This window comes from Homalodisca vitripennis, chromosome 5, assembly GCF_021130785.1.
Source record: "Homalodisca vitripennis isolate AUS2020 chromosome 5, UT_GWSS_2.1, whole genome shotgun sequence".
NCBI classification, from domain to species: Eukaryota; Metazoa; Arthropoda; class Insecta; order Hemiptera; family Cicadellidae; genus Homalodisca; species Homalodisca vitripennis.
Genome location: NC_060211.1, coordinates 57,284,854 through 57,306,386, shown reverse-complemented (window position 1 = coordinate 57,306,386; position 21,533 = coordinate 57,284,854). Strand labels below are relative to the sequence as shown.

General features: G+C 31.8%; 1 protein-coding gene across 4 annotated transcripts in view; it reads left to right on the top strand.

The window, feature by feature from the left end:
* The window catches only part of LOC124362249 (uncharacterized protein KIAA0930 homolog), a 40,175-nt gene extending 19,161 nt beyond the window's left edge, over positions 1 to 21,014 (top strand). For 2 of the 4 annotated variants that reach the window (XM_046816591.1, XM_046816592.1), the window contains 4 exons: positions 1,120 to 1,288; positions 7,989 to 8,477; positions 11,902 to 12,051; positions 12,847 to 21,014. In XM_046816591.1, coding sequence (XP_046672547.1) covers positions 1,120 to 1,288; positions 7,989 to 8,477; positions 11,902 to 12,051; positions 12,847 to 12,887 — 849 coding nt within the window. In that variant the 3' untranslated portion in view covers positions 12,888 to 21,014. The remainder of the gene's footprint in view (positions 1 to 1,119; positions 1,289 to 7,988; positions 8,478 to 11,901; positions 12,052 to 12,846) is intronic. The other 2 variants (XM_046816593.1, XM_046816595.1) reach the window with 1 other exon arrangement.
* Positions 21,015 to 21,533: the final 519 nt, after the last annotated feature.

Here is a 21,533-nt window from a genome sequence, read left to right as displayed (position 1 = left end):
TAAGGGAAGTCATCATTCACACAATTACAACAACACAGCCAAGACACCGAGACCTACATCAGCACAACACCAGACACGCAGCAAAGTTCACCATTCCGACACATCGCCTGAGCCTGTTCGAGCAAAAACCATCTTACAAAGGTGCCCTCTATTACAACAACCTTCCAGAGCACCTCAAGAGAGAACAGCCAAAAAACTTCAAGAGGCAACTCACAGCATGGCTTCTGGAACGGCCGTTCTACTCAGAGGATGAGTTTATGGACTTGCTCCAGTGAATTGCTGAAATTTATTATAATTTTATTTATTGACCATTTGACGTGTAACTGTTCTCAAAGAATATGTTAATAAAGAAATTGTCTAATTGTCTAATTCTTCAGTTCAATGACTCAAACTTGCTTGTAAAGTATTTTTATACATGTGAAACACAATTCGCACTTCCACTCTACAAAAACGTAGAATTGTGAAAGTGACCTACACTGTTGAAAATCTTACTGAGACCTCGTGAAGTTATAACATGCTTCCACTAAGATTATGCTTAAAACTTTGAAGTTCAGAACATAGGCATTGTCACAGTAAAATTGCTTGGTTACATTAGCCTCTTGAAAACAGTTAGCCAAGATCTTGTGGGCTGTCTGGCAAGCTTTTGTAAAACCTTTGACCATTAGGATTTTTTTTGTTTTAAAGTATGTTGGTAGTTTTTAATCTAATGTGTTTGAAGATATTCACTTATTTTTTAAACATGAACAGTTATTAGAGAATCACTGACTTTTTTACACTTTGATTAAACCATTTAGTTTGAGTTATTTTCATGTTTCAAGTAAAGATAAAGTATTCACATTTTTTTTTATTCAGTTCACTTTATATTTAAGATTAGTTGGAATCTAAGGACTTAAAACAGCATTACCACCTTCCCTGTGGAGATTAACTAGTATCTGATTTTGTGCATTAAGGCGTCTGCCGCAGTCAATGTGTTATTCAAAATAACAACAATCAAGAAACACTTGCAGAGTAAGTTTCTACTAGAGTCCAGGATATTAAATATAGAATTGGTAAATTTTGAAAACCAAAATTGGATTACATTACCTACAGAAACGTCTTACACTTGATCTTATTTTGCAGAGAAGGCTCAGTGACCCAAGTGCTAACCTTAACAATTTTGTGCGGAGTGGATGGCGGACCAAGGCGTACGAAGCCAATGGCCCTGGCACACGCACTCGCTCGGAGAACGATGGCTTGGACTCGATGGCTAACGGACTGGCGGAGATAGAGGCGGGGGACGTGAGAGATGGTGAGTGTCCGTGTTGTGAGCTGAACTGTAGTGTGTTCTGTGTCGTGTTGGTGTCGTTAGAGTGATGTAGACTAGATGTAAGTGTTCTTGAGTTACCACATCTTAAATAATGATTTTGACTAAGAGATATCATAATTCACCCAGGCAATATTAATGTTTGGATATTGTGGAAAATACTAATAACATTTTATGCAATATAAAAGTCACAAATAATTTTTAGAATAAGATATAAAAAGTTAAATTTTTAGTATAAAAAAATATGGGTGTTTCTAGGCATTTTTTTAAATGTCCTATTTGTTTTAGTTCTGGATCAGTCCAGAATTAATAATTCAAATGTCTAGGTAGTTTATAAAAAGACTGGCTCATTTGGTAAAGCAAATCAAAGCGCTGATGTTACAAAAAACATTAGTGCTGGATAAAAACGTAAAAGATGGGTGTTAATCTAAGGTGATCAATCTCATTTAAACTTATATATCCTGTCCTTTCAACCTAAAATGATAAATATTAAGTTCTATTTCCCTTATAAGTGTATTTTCTTTAAATTGTGCGATCTTGGGTTTTTGTGTTTTAAAATAAAACAATAAAGGTGTTCCTACCACCAATCCTCTTTCCACCAAAAACTTAGTTTTTCATATTCTTGTGATGACCATGAAGATTTTAATTTTGAATAAATAGCCTAACAGAAGTGTAGAGTTTTATATAATCAGTTGATATTGACAAGAACGTGCTGGTTCAACAAGAAAACTTTCCTGCAGATGAAAATAAACAAGGTGATTAACTCGGGAACAGCCAGAGGAGATAATGATGATAGTTGTTTTAGATAGTGAGTGGTTGGAGAAGGTCGCTTCTCATTAGTATTGTAATAATTGGACCTCTTGTCCTATCAATAGGTCTGACATAATGAGATACAAATGTTATTCTCATGAAACCTAGAGGAGGTAACACTGAATACAAGCTTCAGTTAACTATGCAGCTGTATGACTTAAGAATCAAGAATCAAGACTTATCCATCAGCCTGCATATTCTGTTCACAGAATGTAAACATCAGTAATTATTGTGAAATCAAATTGGCTGTCCAAAAATGATTTAGAATATATATAACTGAAGCTAAGACAATAGCTGATGTCTTCTACAATCCAACAGCCAGTGATGTCACCTAGACTGGGAAGCAGACACACCTCATCATACATTAGATCTCCGACGAGCTTGATTTTGATCATCAGTGGTACATGTGTATCTTGACACATTAAACCCGAAATCTGTAACCAGTAATTCCAGTACAGGCTGGTTTTTTTTTAGCTATTTTACAAGTTTCAAAACCCACAAAGGAATTTTTAAAACTTAACTACAAATTAGAGAGGAGAACGAGTACTTTCAGAAAATATACCAGTTTATGAACCAATTTAATATCCGTTGTTTATAAACCTAGAGAAAAAATTAATATAAAAATAAACTGCTCTGGAAAATTTATAAAATTTACTAAACATTATGCAAGTAAGAGTTTTGTTGTATCTCAAATGGTTTACGAGATATCGCTAACATATAAATCCCATGAGAAAAGAATTATTAATTTTTCAGTTGTTAAAAAATTTACCTGCTTTTTCCAACTGAGCTGGAAGGACTATTTTCAATATGTGTTTATAAAATTAAAGAACACAATTTATTGTTGTGCATACACAATAAATGGCTGTAAATACAATTTATGTACATTATTGTATGACATTTACACACAGTTGTATGAAGTAAATTAAGAACTATAAAATAAAAACTTGTATGACTATGAAAAGTAACACAAAATAATTACTGAACAGCTATGCAGTACTTAAACATATTTTTTTACAGCTGCACATCTGATGGTGGTGAGTTATAGAAAGATGTATAAATCTAAACCAAATAACCTAGAAAACTGTCTGAAACAAATAATCCTGATTTTGTACTGAATTCCTAAACATATTGAATGAAACACAGGAGCCCAATCTATTCTCAGAACTGTACTCAGTGCATTAAAGCCTTAGAACAATATGAAAGCCAACTTTTCATGCATTTTTGTTCCATGAAAGCAGCACATGCTCAGAGCTTTTTGTCAAATACATCAATAACACACTGAGTGTTGTATTGGGGTTGGCCAGAAAAGACAATGGCTCTCCAAACCTGTTAGAGACCATGGCACCCATAGTTTCTGATGGTAGTGTTCTGCCATTGTGCTGCAACTGTTAGGGTTGGCCAGAGAAAACAATGGCTCTCTAAACCTTTTGGAGACCACAGCACCCATAGTTTCTGATAACATTCTCAATTCATTTAAGTTCTGTTGACTGTGGTGAAAGTTGTAAGTGTAACGAAACCGATATCCACATCTCTCCTGTCTGTGACACTTCAAACATGGAATCAGTCTGATATACAGAATTGGATGATGTAAATGACAGTGGTAGATAAGTAGAAGAATTCACTTTGGTTTTAACCCTTAAGTGCTGAGTTTTCAACAGTGCTGTCACCCGGTACTGATGGGTTTATTGCAGAACTGCTCCACAGTAAGCATACATGTAGCATGTTTCTTTTCCATCATGATCGACTTCAGTAACACAAACACACATCCAAACATTTACCAAACTGCCGCCAAAACCTCTTGATTCATCACATCAGATCTTGGTTAATAAATTGAGTCCATATTTCGATCACCATGATTCACAGTAAAGTTACACACTGCTGAATACCTAACTCATATCAAAGTATCTGAACAAATCTAACAATGACATAACGTCCTTATTGTTATTAATAATAACTCCTGCCGTGCCGACTAAACCACAGTTAAAATAGAAAATAAACAAAATGACAGTAGCAACTTCAAAAACGCAATTGAAAAAACTAAAAAAAAACAATAACGTTCTGTTTCTAACGTCCAGGTAAAACTTCACCATGTGCTTTCATGGTAGTTTCTTAGTTGACCCTCAGATTGTTGAATGCGAAGTGGGATCACCAGTGTTAACACAAGCGTGGCATTCTAAGTGTTAAAAAGAGTATTTATATATAAATAAAATAAATAACCATTTATGTTTACATTTAACCACAAATATAGTTAATTTAGTAAAATGACATTTTCGAAGAATAAATGAGCATTTTGCAGAGAAAGATATTGTGTCCAAATCATAAATGCTTTTAAATAAATGTATAAATATGTGTATGCATTTAAAAGAAGTTTAATTAGTTTTACCTTTCTTTTAGACAATTATTGTATAACACAAAAGATCCAATAGTGCAAAAAATGGTACAAGATGCAGCCAAGTTTTCAGTTAAAAATAACATTGAATCTTGTAAAAAAAAAAAAACAATGAAAAAATTGCTTTTTAAAGATTACAAAAGAATACATTTAATTAAAAGTAAAACTTGTAGAACAGTTACTTATGGTTTGGAATAAATATAATCTGAAAAGAAATTACATTAACCCTTAGAGTGCTTGATTAAAACTAAAGTTAATTTGCTTTAAGTTCTATTTGAATTAAGATTTATAAAGTTATTGGAAGAAGTAAATCCATAAACAGATTTCTTTTAAAAACTTCTAAAGTATTTTTTATATAAATACAAATAAGGAAACAAAAAATGTAATTTGCCAAATTAACAGAAAACAGAAAAAATAATAAATAAATACAATTAAAGTCATCCTACAGTTGCTGAAGACAGTTTTTATATGTAACATATAGCACACAATTTGATATAGGAACAAAGCATGTGCGCAGATCTCAAGAACAGTCATTCTCCCCTCACAGAAGTGGCATTTGGTTACTCTGATAACCAGTTTTGGATCGATAACAGGTGGCCGAGAATAACTAATAGAGCACATCTGCTGTCTGACGTCCAGTTAACATTCTAACTCATTTTATAATCAGTGTTACAAACTACAGTTCAAGATAGAGAAAAATCTTTTATAGCAAGATTTGTCATCGTACACGTGTCGAGTCATCTTTACTCTGCATATTTCCCATAATATGCGTGTGAAAGATTAATACTAGAACTAAACTAATAAAAGGAAATAAGACTAAATGGGTAGTACGCCTGAATGCATAGTCTTGAATTGTATTTAATATTTTTTGTGCTTGTTAATGACAAAAGTTTGTATATTTGAAATGGAGAAAAATTAAGTAATCTAAACTAATTATGAGAAACAAGAATAAAAATATATTGGAATGTTGTTGTTGAAAACTTAGATGGCAACTGTTACAAGACACAGCCCACAGTGTGACTAATAAACTTGTTATGAAGATTCTGGCATTTTATTACATTAAATTGTAATGTTATTTGAAATGATAAACGGAACTCCTCGTCTGGTAGGAGCCACTTTGATAAAAAGTTTACTCATATTTTTTAATTATTTAACACTGTATGTTATTCCTGTGCCCAGTTGTATATATAAAAAATTATTTCAGGGGGAACTGACACACTGCGTGGTTTAGGAGGTATACAATACCCTCCAAAAATAGGGGCTCGGGAATATTCTCCCAGAAATTGTTGAGCTTTAAGACCTCAGAAATGTGTTCTAGATTAAAACAAACGACTGGGTGCAATTGTAATGTTTGTCTTTCAAAATTTTGGTGGGGGGGATTTAACCCCCTCCTATATACGCCCATGGCTGTGCCCAAGATTATGAACGCAGATAATGCACATTTGATGAAGTGTTGACAATTGTCTTTAGTACAAGTTCCAGAAATATCCCTAGGCACCTTAAATCCTGTGGTGATGGGGGTAAAAAGAGACTGACTGATAGATAATTAATTATTCCAACGTAGCTTGTGCCTAAATAAATATAAATGCTCAAATACAAGTATTAAACTTTATGGTAGTTGTCAAACACTGTAGTGAGCTCTGTAGCTGTTGTAATGTTGTCAAGTTGTAGTTAATGAGTTAGTTTTGTGAGGTAAAACTAGTTATTGTGTAGTTAGACTTTAGCCTAGTTCCACAGATTTTGATATGTAATATCGTATGTGTTATCGGCTAATTTGGAATGGTCAGTGACAAAATAGTGGGCAAATTCAGTAACCAATATAAGTCAGAATTAAAGACTTTATTGACTGTTTGTAAAAAAGTACTAATAATAATGGTTTCCGTTTTAATATACATAATCAAACATTATGAGGTTATGCGAGAGGTAATTTTCTGTTATAAATCCTAATATCTTTTACTTATTTAAATAATTATTATATTATACTGAGTGTTTCTGAACCCTTGTTACTCTCCTTGGAAAAATGTTTAGTGACAACATAAGAATTTTTATTTTTATTAACAAGTGTCTGTGAATGCTTCTTTTTGGAGCTACAGACTTAAAGATATTCTACATAAATTTTCTTTTGTTATTGTGTCCAAACTAAATATTATAATATCCACAATGGATGTTATCTAGTGGTATTTGTATGTGGAAAACTAGTTTCCTGTCATAAAAATATGTGACTTTCCCTTTGGTCATTGGATTTTTCATAACTCAAAACCATAGAATATGCTTACAAGAGGTTTTATTGCATGGGTTTAGTAACACTCTGTATTATATTAAACTATTTTAGGGTTAAAAAACAAAAAGGTCTTTAATAACAAATTGATAATAGAATCTGCCATTTGCAAAATGTTTGAACAAGTTACATTTAACTATTAAAAAGTTGTTGTAAAATTTACTTAAAACATGCAATTTTTTTTATAAAATGATTATTTCGTAAAGGCTTCAGTATGTAATACAGATTAAACCTATAATACACAATATATGATAATATTCATAATTATGTTAAGTATTTAACTTTAAAGATTTAATTTTAAATCAGTCTTATAGAAAAACAATTTAAACTTTATTTAAAGTGTATCATTATATTTTTTATTTTAATGGTTCATGATTTATTGCATCCTTATAAAGATTGCAAACCTCAAGGCCACAATTTAGAATATGAATGCTTTAGTATTAAATTTCTCAAGCAATTCTTTTAAAAAACAAACATGAAAAGAATGTTTTAATGTTACAAGTTAAAGAAAGTGAAGGAATTTTGTGTAAAAGTAATTTATTTAAATACACGTTTATACGTCATGAGTTTGGTTTCAATTCCTTGATATTAAAGAATGGATATTCTACAATTCTGTTCCTAGCTAGCACTGTTAAAGAGAAATTATGGTAATAGATATTATTGTTTTAATAAAAAGGATTAAATGATCAAATAATGTTCTGAGATGTGTAGAGGTGTTTTGATTGTAATTTTTTATAATACCATTCTTTGAGACATTTCGATTATTTTCATCTTAGGGTGATCAAAAAATTCTATACTATACATATTTAATATGCAATAATACATTTTTTTAAATTTCCTGCTTCACTCTAACAGTTTTCTAAATAACTTTATTAAACAACTCTAAGGGGTAACATGTATTTTCCCCTCACTATATTTAGACTACTTAAGTGTATGTGTATATTGAAGTATTAAATGAAACTACTTAGAATTGGCCAATTATCACAATAGTATTTTAATATATAACACATTTTTCAAAATAAACCATTTGTGTTGTGTCACGACAATATCTTCTCTACTGCTGTCTGTTGCTTATATCAATGTTAATCTGTGTACCTCTGGCCTCACTCTAAATGTCACTGTCATTTCACCATTTTGTTTTGCTTGTTCTGTTGTTTGGACTTACAACCGCTCGCTTAGCCTCTTTTTTCTCTTCTTTTTGTTTGTAGATTGTTCGAGCGTTGGTTTAGTTTCACCACACCCCGCCACCACCACTCATTGTCCTTGTCAAAATCAGTGCATGGGCATGCAAGCACGTTCCGATACACTAGTCCTGCCGCAAGCCCCGCCGGAGGCTCCGTCCACCAGCAGAGGGGAGGTGGGGGCGAGCAAGGACGATGATGACAGTGATGAGGATGAATTTCATGACTGCCTCTCGTGGGGTGAGGCTGATCTAGAGGTGGGGGTGGATGTGGGCGCTATGGCGGACCCACCCCCACTCCCGCCCAAGTGCACTTGCACCAAAGATCATACACCCGCCACTGCCAGGCCGAATTGCACCAACTCACTTCCCAAAATGTTCAAAGACTCGGCTAACCGTAGGATGAAATGGTTGAACCGCCAAATGCCACCTCACAAAATTGCACCAGACGGTACAACAGTTCACTATTGGTGTGATGTGCCAACTAGAAGGGCCTCATTCAACGGCCGTAGTTATGGTATGTACATGTTGTGTTGTGATTTGGCGGCATGTGTTATGTGTGTATCTTCTGTACTTATGCTCATAACATTCTTCAGTATTGTGTCCAATGATATCTATATTCAACTACTTCTTTTATTTTATTATCACCTTATTTCATAAATTGAATTAATACTACCTATCACATTTTTAAACAAAAGTTTAGCTATAAAGAAGGTTTAACAGAATTCATAAATAGTATGAATAGAATAGTACATTTTAATATTCAAGTTACTATCTGATCAAAATGTACATCCCAATAATCTAACAAGTTTCATATGTAGGTATTACGAAAGCTATGCATTTTGTGGAAAATGGTTTTAGACGTGCTAGTATTGTATTATATTAAGAGATCCTGCGTAAACTACATTAAACCATTATCCTTGCAATAAAATGCTTACAGTATTATTAATTTTTATAAAAAATACAATAATAAGTAATATGTATTGTGTTGGTAATTTGATGATGGTTTCAAATATAAATAAGGTACTTCACTCCAAGGACAAGAGTACATGACAGGTAAAATTGTTTATATAAATTTTATTTTAACTAATTGCGTTAAGTTGTTGATAGATTTGTTCAATCCTTCCTTTTCCTTCAATCTAATTGTTTACAGGGTTTAAAAATATGTCTCAGTTAATATTAGATCTGTCAGTATTCTCAGTCAGCAAACTATAAAATTTGATATGTTGATTTTTAAACTAATTTGAATTCTGTTGTAAATTCCACACGATTAAAAATACAGGAACAGGAGCAATATTAGCTATATATTTTATAATATATCAATCCCACAATCTGAGAGAATTTTTGGGTTCATGATGGCAGACTGGATACTCTCAACTGGTGCATTAGAAATGCCAGTATTCAACAAACTTATATTCAGATATGTTCACCATATTACCATATTAGGTTCTTCACTTAATGGTTTTCAGTAAAAGATGTACTCTCCAATCTGTGAGCACAGCACAGTATAATCAACACTGACAGTATTGACATTGTCAATATTTGTAAAAATGTTGACAAACATTTGAATTTTGAAGAGAAAGAAGTATTGAGGGAGAATACTCCAGACCTGGCTGATGTGTTTCTAGAAATTGTCAGCGTTAACTTTTAGAGTCACAAAACATAATTATCCATAACAACGGAACGCTTATATTTTCATTTAGTAAAATGTTTTCCTAGAGCAAAGGTATCAGTTGGCCGAAAAAGAACTGGTAATGAAAGTTTTTCCCTTTTTTGTCAGTATTTTATTCCTTATTGCCATAATTATCACAAAGTTAACCCTCTCACATTTGAATTGTGGCAGATCACCCTGTCTCTGGCGGAATTTATTTCTGAAGCAGCTGTTTACAAAAATAGAGGCTCCGATTTCTACCGTCTAAAATTATCACTTAGAACATTTTTATGTTATCGAGTATCACAGTTAGGTGTGTTATGTATTGTTTTCTTCACTGTGAACAAGGACAAATTAGTTCAGTTACTATTGTAGATTTTAAACATATTATCACCCCTGCCGAGTCAGAACATACATAGTTTAGCTACTGAGTTATGCCAAGTAAAATACCTTTTCACAGTACTGTATTAATGGAAAACCTGTCAGAATATGGCAAGTAGTCGGTGGTGCTTTGGCTTTCCTTCATATTTAAAACAACCATGAAATACCTGACTCTCACTATAGCATTCTGAATATCTGGAGGGCTTAATCATGGTGCCAAACAAAATACCAACCTCACAATTTAAATCAACAGATAGCCAAAATATGGCGAGTATATGGTGGTCTAGTAGCCAAAATATGGCGAGTATATGGTGGTCTAGTTGAGTACAAAGGGAAGCTATTATCATACAAATTACTTAGACCCATTAGTGTGCACCTTTACAGTATAGTATATACTTTAGTAACATATAAATTCTAATGAAAAAACCTCTTAATCAGTGGCCAAAGTTATTATGGTATATATGTGTCATTTGGTTTATTCATGTGCATAGTGTGACAGCTGAGCATTTTTCAAAAAATGGGTTTTTTATTACGTCATGTTCCAAAAACTGTAACAACAACAAAATTTTGGAAAAGAACTCTAATTGCATGCTAACTGTATCCAGGCCAGATTTTCTTCAGCCCTTTAAGGGTTAATACTGCTCATATAAGGTAGAATGAAAGAAAGTTAACAGCGAAGTAGAAAAATATTTTTTGAAAATATTAATTGTAAATACATCTATATTTAGTGGGAGTTGTGCTATTTTTATGCATTTTAGTTGTGGTTGGGAGTATTGAAAATAAATACTATGGTAAATTGTCTACATATTCCAAGCAGTCTTGTCAAGTATTCCTGATACTCAGTATGAGCCTTCATTGACATGCTTTTTTGGAAAACGCTTTGCTAATGTTTAATGGATAAAATAACAGTTATATACCCTTGATGCAAATAAGTGGCCTGAGTTTATGTTTCAGAGTTACAAATATTAAATATGTTGCATAATTCATTCTATTTTGTAAGTTATTTAGAAGTGATAAATATAATTACCAAACCACAAACAAATGAGTTTGGATGAAATCATTAACAGAAAGATTTCTAGTTGCATTGGTGCTCTAATAATTGGATTTAAATTTTATGTAACGTACATGTGTGTATTACATTTTCATCTTGGTGCTCCTTTAACTCAACTCACATTTGCTTGTGAACTTGGTTATATCATAATTGGCAAGAACGCTTGGATTCAGATTTAGAACAAACATGTTACCATCAATATGACTTGCAGTTCTGTATTCAACAACACTTCAACATGACATGATTTCTTTTCTTTCTCTTTAAAATTCAAATCTTTGTCGTAGCATTTTTATAAATATTGCCATGTTAAATTTCAGCTTAAAAGCCTGGTCAAAATCTCTATGCCAACTTAATGAAGTATACACAAATGTAAATGTTTAGCTAGAATAAATTAATAATATGGCCAAATAAATATAATTAAAACAACATGTGCTGAATTCAAGCAACATATTTTAATTATAAGAAAAAATCTAAAGTTCTAGAATATTTCGCAAAATTAAACAATGTCAAGTCTTTCAAATTCTATTGTGTTGTCTATTGTCTATTATTGTAATTTGTCAAAGAATAACTTCAGTAACAAATATATTACTTTTAATAATACGTAATATACTACATAATAATGCATCCTTATACATAGCAGAAATTGCTGCTTGGTTTTTAACATCACGAGGAAGATTTCCTTAAGAATGTACTTTAATTTTCTTGTGGAAGTCTAATGTTACAAAATAGACTTTACCATTAAAGCCTTTAATTACTAATTATCATAGCCAATTGCTCCTGCTCAACTGAAAGTTTTCATTTTGAATTAAATCAAAGCTAATAGGTCTCATATTTGGAATTGTGTGTGTGATTGTGCAGAACTAGACGATGGTGCTTATAATCCTCTCTGGACAATGAGGGGCTTCACCCAGACTTTCCACTTTTGGAAGGAGAACAAGAGAGCACAGTCGGTTCCTCTCAACGCTTTCCTCACGTACATTACGCTGCCGTGGTGGAGCATAGCTAAGGGTAAGTGGATAATTGTCAAACGTTGGTTATCAATTTCATACAGTTTTGGTTTTCAACATTCTGTCTGAATAATTTTCATGGTTTCTCTTTGTTGCATTTGAGATTATGGTGGTGTTTAGGCTAACTTATCAGGAATTCAAGCAGAAAGATCTAGGAAACTTATCCAATTGAAGGGTTCTTGAGTGAGAAATAAAAGCAGTAGAAATGTACACCAACTACAGTAAAATGAGTAATAAATGTTCAATATAGATGAAACATTTTATTAATTCACAGTAAAAGAAATATAATTTTTGCCAAAGTCCTCCCAGTTATTTTTATGTATATTTATACAAAAATACATTGTTCATGTTTTCTTGTTTGTGTGCATTTGTTTGGGAGTGCCGATGTGAAGCGGTCTAAGATGTAGGACTTTGGATCTGTGTTAGAGATAGTGCAGGTTCAAATCCTGTCCATGACCTTAGCACTTTTTATCAGTACCATCAACCTTTTTCTCTATCTACTCTCCCCCTTATTCTGTTTGATAATATCCTTGCAGCATAGACCAATTGCCATGAGGACAGGCAAAATAAGGCATTAAAGTGGATCAGCTTCTCCTTAAAAAAAGGAAAAAATATAATTTTATTTTTGGCCTAAAATTTCTTGTTCAAAAGCTCTACAACTTGGATCACTTCTGTAGTTCCTTTTCCTGAAACAAATTATAATTTTTCTAAATAATTATTCAAACTATGGAGTGATTTGTTGGTTTTCAAATCTTTGGAGTTATTCAACTGTACGACTTGCTTTGGTCGTTTTTAGATATCCTGGACCACAGAGAAGAGCCGATTCTGACGTTCTAGTCACTTTGGACTCTCTCCCGTGTGTGCCTACTTCTTGTGGTAACGTGACAGTGCCGGGACTTATTTTGTACAAGTAAAATAGTTTCTCGTTTTCCAAGTGTATAACTCACAGTGTCTTGTCATGTAAAGGCTGTTTATCACTTCATCTATACTTTATTTATTTTTTATTTTTATAATTTTTGTTTATATCACTTTGTAGGGATCTAGTGAGTATTATATTTCTTAGTGTGATATATCAGTGCAATGAACACATTATACTTAAAGAACTTTAAAAGTTAGGGGAATTAAAGTGATGTAATTAAGATTTTTGTTACCTTAGTACTGTTAAATATTATCGTAATGGCTTAATTTATTTTTATGTTTTTTATACCAACTAAAAGGTTATACCGAATTTTTGTTGATATTATTTTATTACTAATATGTTTACTACGGTTTACACTTAATAATGATAATTTACTCAAATTTGTCTATTTATATATTATTAAGGTTTAATTTAATTTCAGTTAAGAATTTTATTTCAATGCCATAATTTTGTAATGCACACCATAGCTGGTATGTGAAAGAGGAATTCAAAATAAAAAGTTTCATGATACATATCAATCAAAAAGAAGGTAACATGTTTTAACTTATCATTTGGAATTATTGTCATAATAATCATTTCAAGATAAAGTTTCGTATTGGTATCTTTTCCGGGTGTATGAAAATTCAAAAACATAGCTTATGCATCAGGTTGTAATGAAGTCAAGGGATGTTTAAGTGTTACAGCACTGCACTACAGAATGCATATTACGTATAAGGAGAATACATGTTGTAGGGTTTAATGTAATTTACTTCCATTCTCACTCTAGAGTAAAGTTTTTTACTCAATCTTTGTTATGAACTGTAGTATGTATCTTCTTTACCGATCAAGAATAATATAACCATGTCTGTAATATACTTCTAAACACATGGTGGACCAGTGTTATACTTCATAAAATTATATGGCTTTAGAGGTGGGAGTGCAGAGGTTTTATAAAAACCACCGCAATTTTGTGGTGCTTTTTCACTATTATGCTTTATTTGAAAATACATCATTTTTATTGTACTATCCTACACTTTATTTCGTTTGATCATAAAGTTATGTTTTGAATGTTCCATACTCCTGGAGAAGAGATTAGATTGGTCTCATTATGTTTTGAAACAAACAGTAAAGCATAATGATGGTAAATAAATATCAGTTACTTTGTTTTAAACCCCTGGAACTGGCATATCCGATAACGGACAGTCACAGCCATCAAGCTTTTTAACATGTTTTATTACGTCCCTAAAATACGATCAAACAGTATCAGATTCAATACTAATTGAAAAAGGAATGTTTGATTTACATAGATAATAAACCGTCTGATCATTTTAATTTTCCAATACATGTCTTTATGGTTTGTAATCTTGATTTCTGTACTTGTAACTGTGTACTAACACTATGTGCTAATACCTGGTTAGTCAGCCAGTTTACTCAGCTGTTATTATTCCACTGGTTGGATTTTTTTCTTATTTACTTGTTTACATTGTTTTTTATTTGGATATTTCACACATTGTTCATAGTAATAGGTTTCTAATGAGTTACATAGTATAAAAATATCAGTTAAACTTTGTACTTGTAGTTACTACAGTTAAGCTTGGACAATGAAAGTGGACCAATTTCAAGTTTATGCTGAGTTGCGATTTAAAAAAATGTGTGTTATGTTATTTTAATTTAAAAATTGTAAAAAAAGTTAAGCCTTGTAGTTTTTGTTATTAATACTCAAAACTAAAAAAACTTTGAATGAACTTTCTATAAATAACTTGTTATTGGAGCTAAACTCAACATTCACATAGCTTGTTGTATTTGTAAAGATACAGTAAGTAGCAATAAAATATTATTCATAACTTGCAGAACAAATATTTCTTGTTAAATTCCTTACTGCTGTATGATATACTTATTTCATACCATACTTATGATATTAAAAAATATAACAAGATGGTACTGTATAACTAAAAAACCTTTTGCCACAAAGAAAAATCTAACTGCCAGTTCCAGGAATAATCAGTCCACTGTCAATTTTAGCTTTTATAAGCACATAACCTAATTTCACATTATTTTATTAGAGAAATACGTCAGACTCTCAGCTAATTACTAAGAAACGCTATGAATGTTTGGCAGCTTCATAAGATACACTGTAAATTATATAAATGTTTCATTGTTACATTCGGTTATATTGTTCCATAATAAGTTACAAATATCCCTTACAGTTTGGTCGGAAGGTAGATTTCCCTTGTGGCTGTCATCTCAAAATGTCACACTGAAGGTGCATTATTAGATTAGATGGTTACTTTGCACAACAATTATAGTACAATGGTGCTCATGGTTGGTATGTTAATATACTAGTAACACTTTCAAAAATTTAGAAACCTTCCAAAACAAAAATCATTATATACATATAAATTTGTTTGTGAAATCTTGGACTTGATTTATTTACAATCAATCCGAGATTATGTTTGTAAACATGTTCACTTACGATTCTATGGAATTGAGTATTTTTATAACATTTGAACAGCCGCTGTTTTGAAACCTTAAGAGTTATTGAAAAATTAGTGAAAATAAAATTTGCATGGAATTACTTGAGGAATTATGTTGTGAAATACCCGAGATAACAATGTTGCACAAGTATGAATGGCTGCCATATTGAAACCTTGTGAAGTTTGAGACTAGCTAGCAAACTTATTTACACAATGTGTAAGTAGGTTCTGTCGTAGTACAAAGTTTAATTTGAATCTGCTAGAAATTATAAAAATTATAGTGTTTACCATTATTTCCGCAATATTACTGTACAGCCTATTTCTATTCAACATTTTCTATGGCCCATGTCTGAAAAACCTAAAGAAGTATAAAAAAACATGTAAGAACATGCATTATTGCAAATGACCTGAGCATTCTAAAATACTTTTTGTTTCACTCTACAGTGCATAATAAGTATGATATAAATCCTTTTCAACACTTTGAACAGTGTTAAAACCTTAAGAGGTGTCAAAAAATTTGCAGACTAAGTTATTGAAAATTATTCAATATTTTTCAAACATAACACCCTGTATATACATTTTTGGATTATGTTGGTGTTTGGGTTCATGATGGGAGAATATCCAAAAACATCCTGGAAATTCCATCATGAGAGTGATTACATTACTCAGATTTGATGAAATCTACCCAACAGTTGTCAGTATACAGATGTTTATATAACTGTGGGTTATACATTAGGCTATACAGAGTCTCAGTCATTAATAAGTTTGCTACTCAGTATAACAAGAATTGGCGTGTTCTGCAATTGTATCACATGAATCATTTCAATAACGCTAGACAATCAAAAATATACAAGTGTTAGAAGTGAACAAATTTTTCAATTCTGTTACAATTTTCAATTAAAATCAGAGTTTAACTTAATACCTATAATAATTCACTTTACAACAATTCGTTCTCAAGCTTGGTGGCTGTTTAAGTTGTGCTACAAATCTGCTTCTTTGATCCATTCGTCAGTCGGTTGATACACCGTGGATATTTCTGTATAAAAATAATGTGAGATAAGGTTGTGTACTTGTACAATGCAAAATGGCTCTCACTCAGCTCTCAGACTAATAAACAGAATTCTCCTCTTCCTAAAACTATTAAATATGGATTTAGAAACATATTAATTTATAATATGTACTGAACCAATCTTGTGCCTGCAATAAAATCTGCACCAACTGATGAAGTTTCTTTGTTCCACATTTACAGAAAACCTAAATTTATAGTGTAAACAGATTTTTGTTACTGTACATTTTACTCTCTTTACTACCTTGTGCTCTATAATTTAATATTTTAAGATAACCTAAGAAATCTAAAATCTGAACAGAGTCAGGTCCTATTCAGTTGGATTAGCAGAACTTTATTGTACTGTATGTTTCCAGTCCTTGGTGTTGCAAATGTCATTGAGCCAGTTCCTTTCTCTAGTCATTGTTAGAATTTCAAAGTAAATTATTTTATTTATAAGGTTGAATGATCTGTTTTATAGCTTTTAAAGTTGTATTTAAATGTATTGATATTTGTTTTTTTTTATTGATTGAAGGTAAACATGTGCTACTAGGTTTAATCAAATATTCTACAGTTACAATTTTTGCTCATTATTAAACACCATATTTTAACTTATTCACATGTGTACAGAAACTTTGAATTTTTAGTGTCTTTATTACAGATTCAAAATGGTCCTTTCAGTTTTGTATTGGAAATGTTAATTTTCTGCCCAGTATACAACAACTGTATTCAAAATCTTATTTGTGAAATAAATGGATAGTGTTCATAAACAAATCTGTTTATAATTTGGTATATGCCTCCTGAGGCATAGCCTAGATTGTAAATTAATCCTCCTGGGAGGATATTCAGGATAGTTACATTTCTACTTATTATAATGAACCCTTATTATATGAACCCAAGTATCCGGTTTAACCCTTTCACTGCTAGGAAATTTGTTTACTGCATGTTCCCGTACTGTCAGGCCTTTCACCAGAGACTTGTCTTTTAACTGCTAACCAAGAGTTAGACATTTTTAAGAGTTTTGTAAAAAATCCATATAATTGTCATTTGTGATCGTAGACAGCTTTGCTTGCTTTCTTTCTTAAGGAAATTAGTATTAGAGATATATTAAAGCATATCACTTAAAATCTTTAAAAAAATAAAGACTTTTACCTTTTGTTGTGAGCTGTTTTAGTATGATTTGGTTCAGAATGCTGTCAACTTATCTCAATTTCTTCCAAATTCATTAATTTACAAACAATACCTTTCTAAACCAGTAAATAAAACAAACAAAATTTTTGTTAGCGTTTTTATGGAGTTAAGTAAAATTTACTAATTTTTATATACAAATTTGGAAATAAAATACATATACAAATGAAATAACTCAGTTGCTCATTGAATTTCGTTATAAAAGAATTATTTATGTATAAAATGTTTAATCCTAAACATGACACTTAACTTTAATTGAGTAACTCCTAATGTAGCTTTTAATAAATTTTATAATTTTTGTAGTGGATAACTAATAAAACAGACACAGGTAGTTTAAGTGTGAATTGCTGACAAGAGATCATGCAGACTGGCAGTTCATAAGTGGCTTTTCCACATTCATGAAACCGGATATTGGCAGTAAAAGGGTTAACCAGGATTTTTATTGTTTAAAAAATATATGTAAATACGAGGTGTAGTTGTAAAATAACCGGACTGAGGCTGAAAACAAATTTTACTTACACATATTTACAATTTGATGTAACTTCTTGTACTGTCAAGTAATTCTTGTACCCTTCATTACACTTATTTCAACATTACAAATGTTTCACTTGCTGATTTTCCAAGTTTAAAAAGAAATTTTATGTTCACAAGTTATTCTTTTTGGATTCTCAACACACAGATTCTTTCCGACACAGAAACTAAAGGCTACCATAGTAATGTTGCTTAGCTGGCACTACAAGCGGAATAAATACAGGAGCCAGACAAAACTCGAGGAGGGTTGGAAGGAAGTCACGTGACCGGCTACATGATATTCAGTCTTATTGTGTTCATTCTGTGGCTCCACCAGTACCAATCCGGTTATTTTCTAGCCACACCTCAATTTCCAAGCCTGAAGTTTGATGTTAAAAAGATAAGAGTTGTTGAACTTAGTCTGGTTGGCTAGTGAAAGATTGTAGCATTTGTATATAACGACCAATATTGGGATGATGTGATACATCAGTCAAACATGTAACATATAAAACCTAGTTAATTGTAAGTATGGAGTATTAACCCTGGAGAGGGCACATGAAACATCTACATCAGAAGGCGCGCACGGTCATTTAGACTATGTTTCAAAAGAACACATATATATTGGAAACAAACGTATTTAATTGATTTAAATTAATAACACATGTAGTTGATAATTTGATAATTGTATACAGGTATTACACTACAATGCAATATTTAAAATCTAAATTTTCAAGAGGTCTAATAATAACAGTATATTATTCTTCATCCTGAGATTATTCTGATTCTTGGTTTCCCTTGACAAAGCGAGTACATGCCACTTCTGTGTGTTGTGCCTTGCAGATATGTCGTTGACTTACATGGCACCTAATCCTGGTTTACATGGCTTCTTATCCTGATTTTTCCTTTTTTTTCTCCAGTTGCGATTGACACTTCTGTTTCGTCTCTCTCATAGATTTTGTGGAACTGCAGCAGGTTCATCTTCAGATAGTCCCAACACTTAACGGATGTTTCTGGGCATATAATTTTGGTGTTCTTGCAAGTACGGCAAACACATTTTGGTACTTTCCTATCTAATAAGGTCCTTGATTTTCCATTTGTAGAGACTTGCGTGATGTTCTACATTCTGAGCCTCTTGACTTGTGTTTAGCTGATAGCTTTGATCCACTGCTCACTCTTCTTCACCAGCTGACAAAGTGAAACTGCCCTCATCTGTCCTCAGTTAATTTCAATGTCATCATCTGGTGCAAGTACGTTTATCGGTTGAGCAGCTACGAACATTTGGAGTTTAGATTCTCCTGGGTTTTCCTCTTCTCTAGCTATTCTATATATACACGTTTCCCAAAATTCTTTCTCATATTTTCTTGCCTGTTTCTCACGATTATAATTAACAGTGCTTACATGTACATGATTTGGACAGTATTACACTTCAAAAAAATTTCACAAATTTAAAAAAATTATTTGTACTTTACCTGTATATAATTTACTCAGTATAACATTATACAAAAGAGTTACACACTATTTTAACACCATTGACAAGTATGTAAGGTTTAAAAAACGTTTAACCATGGAAAACATGGGGTAAACAACTCGTTGGAAAGGCGCTGTAAAAGATTTAGATCGGGTCTGTATTGTAAGATACACTGCAGCTACTTTAATAGAGGGAAGGGCACATTAACTATGGTTTCTGATGGTGTATTAGTCTACTAGAATGTATTCAGAGGGAGAAAGCTAGTAGTTCATTATTCAAGAAAATATTCATATCTATTGAGGAACCTGGTCTAAAACACTGTGACACACCTTCTAGAGTGTTAATTAAATTGTTAATTTCACAACAATTGTTTAATTTGTTAGTTAAATTTTTCTAACTTTCATTATTAGTACTACAACGTTGTAATTGTATCGTGGCTGTCTGTTTAGTTCAAAATAACGGAATAATTTTGCCTGTTGGACTGTCATCAATTTTGTTATATAATTATATCACGCCAGATACTTGGTTATAAAATTATTCACGCTCATATCTGTATGTCTCTGCTGTCACCACAATGCAATGTAACGTGATAACCTTTAAACAATGACCATTTGGTTAATTACAATGTTTTTAACTGTGTATTACCTTTGATTGTGTTAGTTGCATAGGAGATAAATCATTCATACAGACAAGGTGTTTTGAGGTCCGGGGATTATTTCAGTTAGTTCTGAGGTCCGAAGTTTTTCGGCTGTGCCACGTAACTTTGATTGTTACTGTTCAAATATTTACTACCTGAGCCTTTCACTCCACAGTCTGAGCGCTCACTTTTGGCTTACATCAATTTATAACATCCAATAAGTTATCTCTTATGTAACTAATAAAATTAAAGGTATTACTTTCATTATTAACTGGATCCAACCAGTCTATTATGGTAATTATGCATATGAATCTTTTAATAAGCCACCCTAAACATTGTAAAGGTGAAATCTGTTACAATTTGTAAAGAACTTTTCTTACCCATGACCAAATAAATATTAAAATGTTATATACATAAATTGTGAATTTTTTAGGAGAAAAGTTAAATTATAGATTCTTTAACAAAAGTTTAACAAGATTGTAATAACTAAAAGACAGATTTTTTACTATTGTAAGATATTTCCAGAGAGCAAGCGTTGTACAACTTAATTTGTTATATGTTGCACAATTAAATGTCAAAGGACATAACATAAACATATAAAAGCTTTGAAATAAAGTAATAATTCTAATATTTTACAATTTTAATAAATGTAAGACAAAAAATTTTTTGAATCTTGTAAAACAAACAAGAGACTTGACATTTAAATATGGCAGTGGTTAAACAATAAATGTTTCTTATGAGCGACACAATGTATATTATATTGAACCTGATCTTCTTTAAATTTTATTACATTACTCTGTGGTAACATTAATTAATGTAATCTTCATTATGACTGTTGGACACTGTTATTGGTCCTGTCCATTTGGCTATTGGTAACTCTTCCAGATTAACACATTGTTATTTTTTATTATGTCTGGTGATGTAAAATGTGTTCATTTTAACAACCATCAAGGTTGTATTCAAGTACCAAAGATATTTCCTTATTATTATGATTGTTATTATTATTAGAGGGGTTATAGCAGAATTAACGATTGTGGGCAATAAACATTTGTTATCTCTTTCTTAAAAAAAAATATTTTTCCTCATTAACCATGACGTACTGAAGAGCACAAAACGTATTCCAGACATATTCCATGTGATATGTAGGTAAGGTTGTTGTAGTTAGCCAGTATAGAATGATTAGTATTTTTATTAACAGATATCTTTTTCACTTTAAATGTCATTAAAGTGTCAAAGTGAGGAGTAAAACAAATGTGGTTGGTT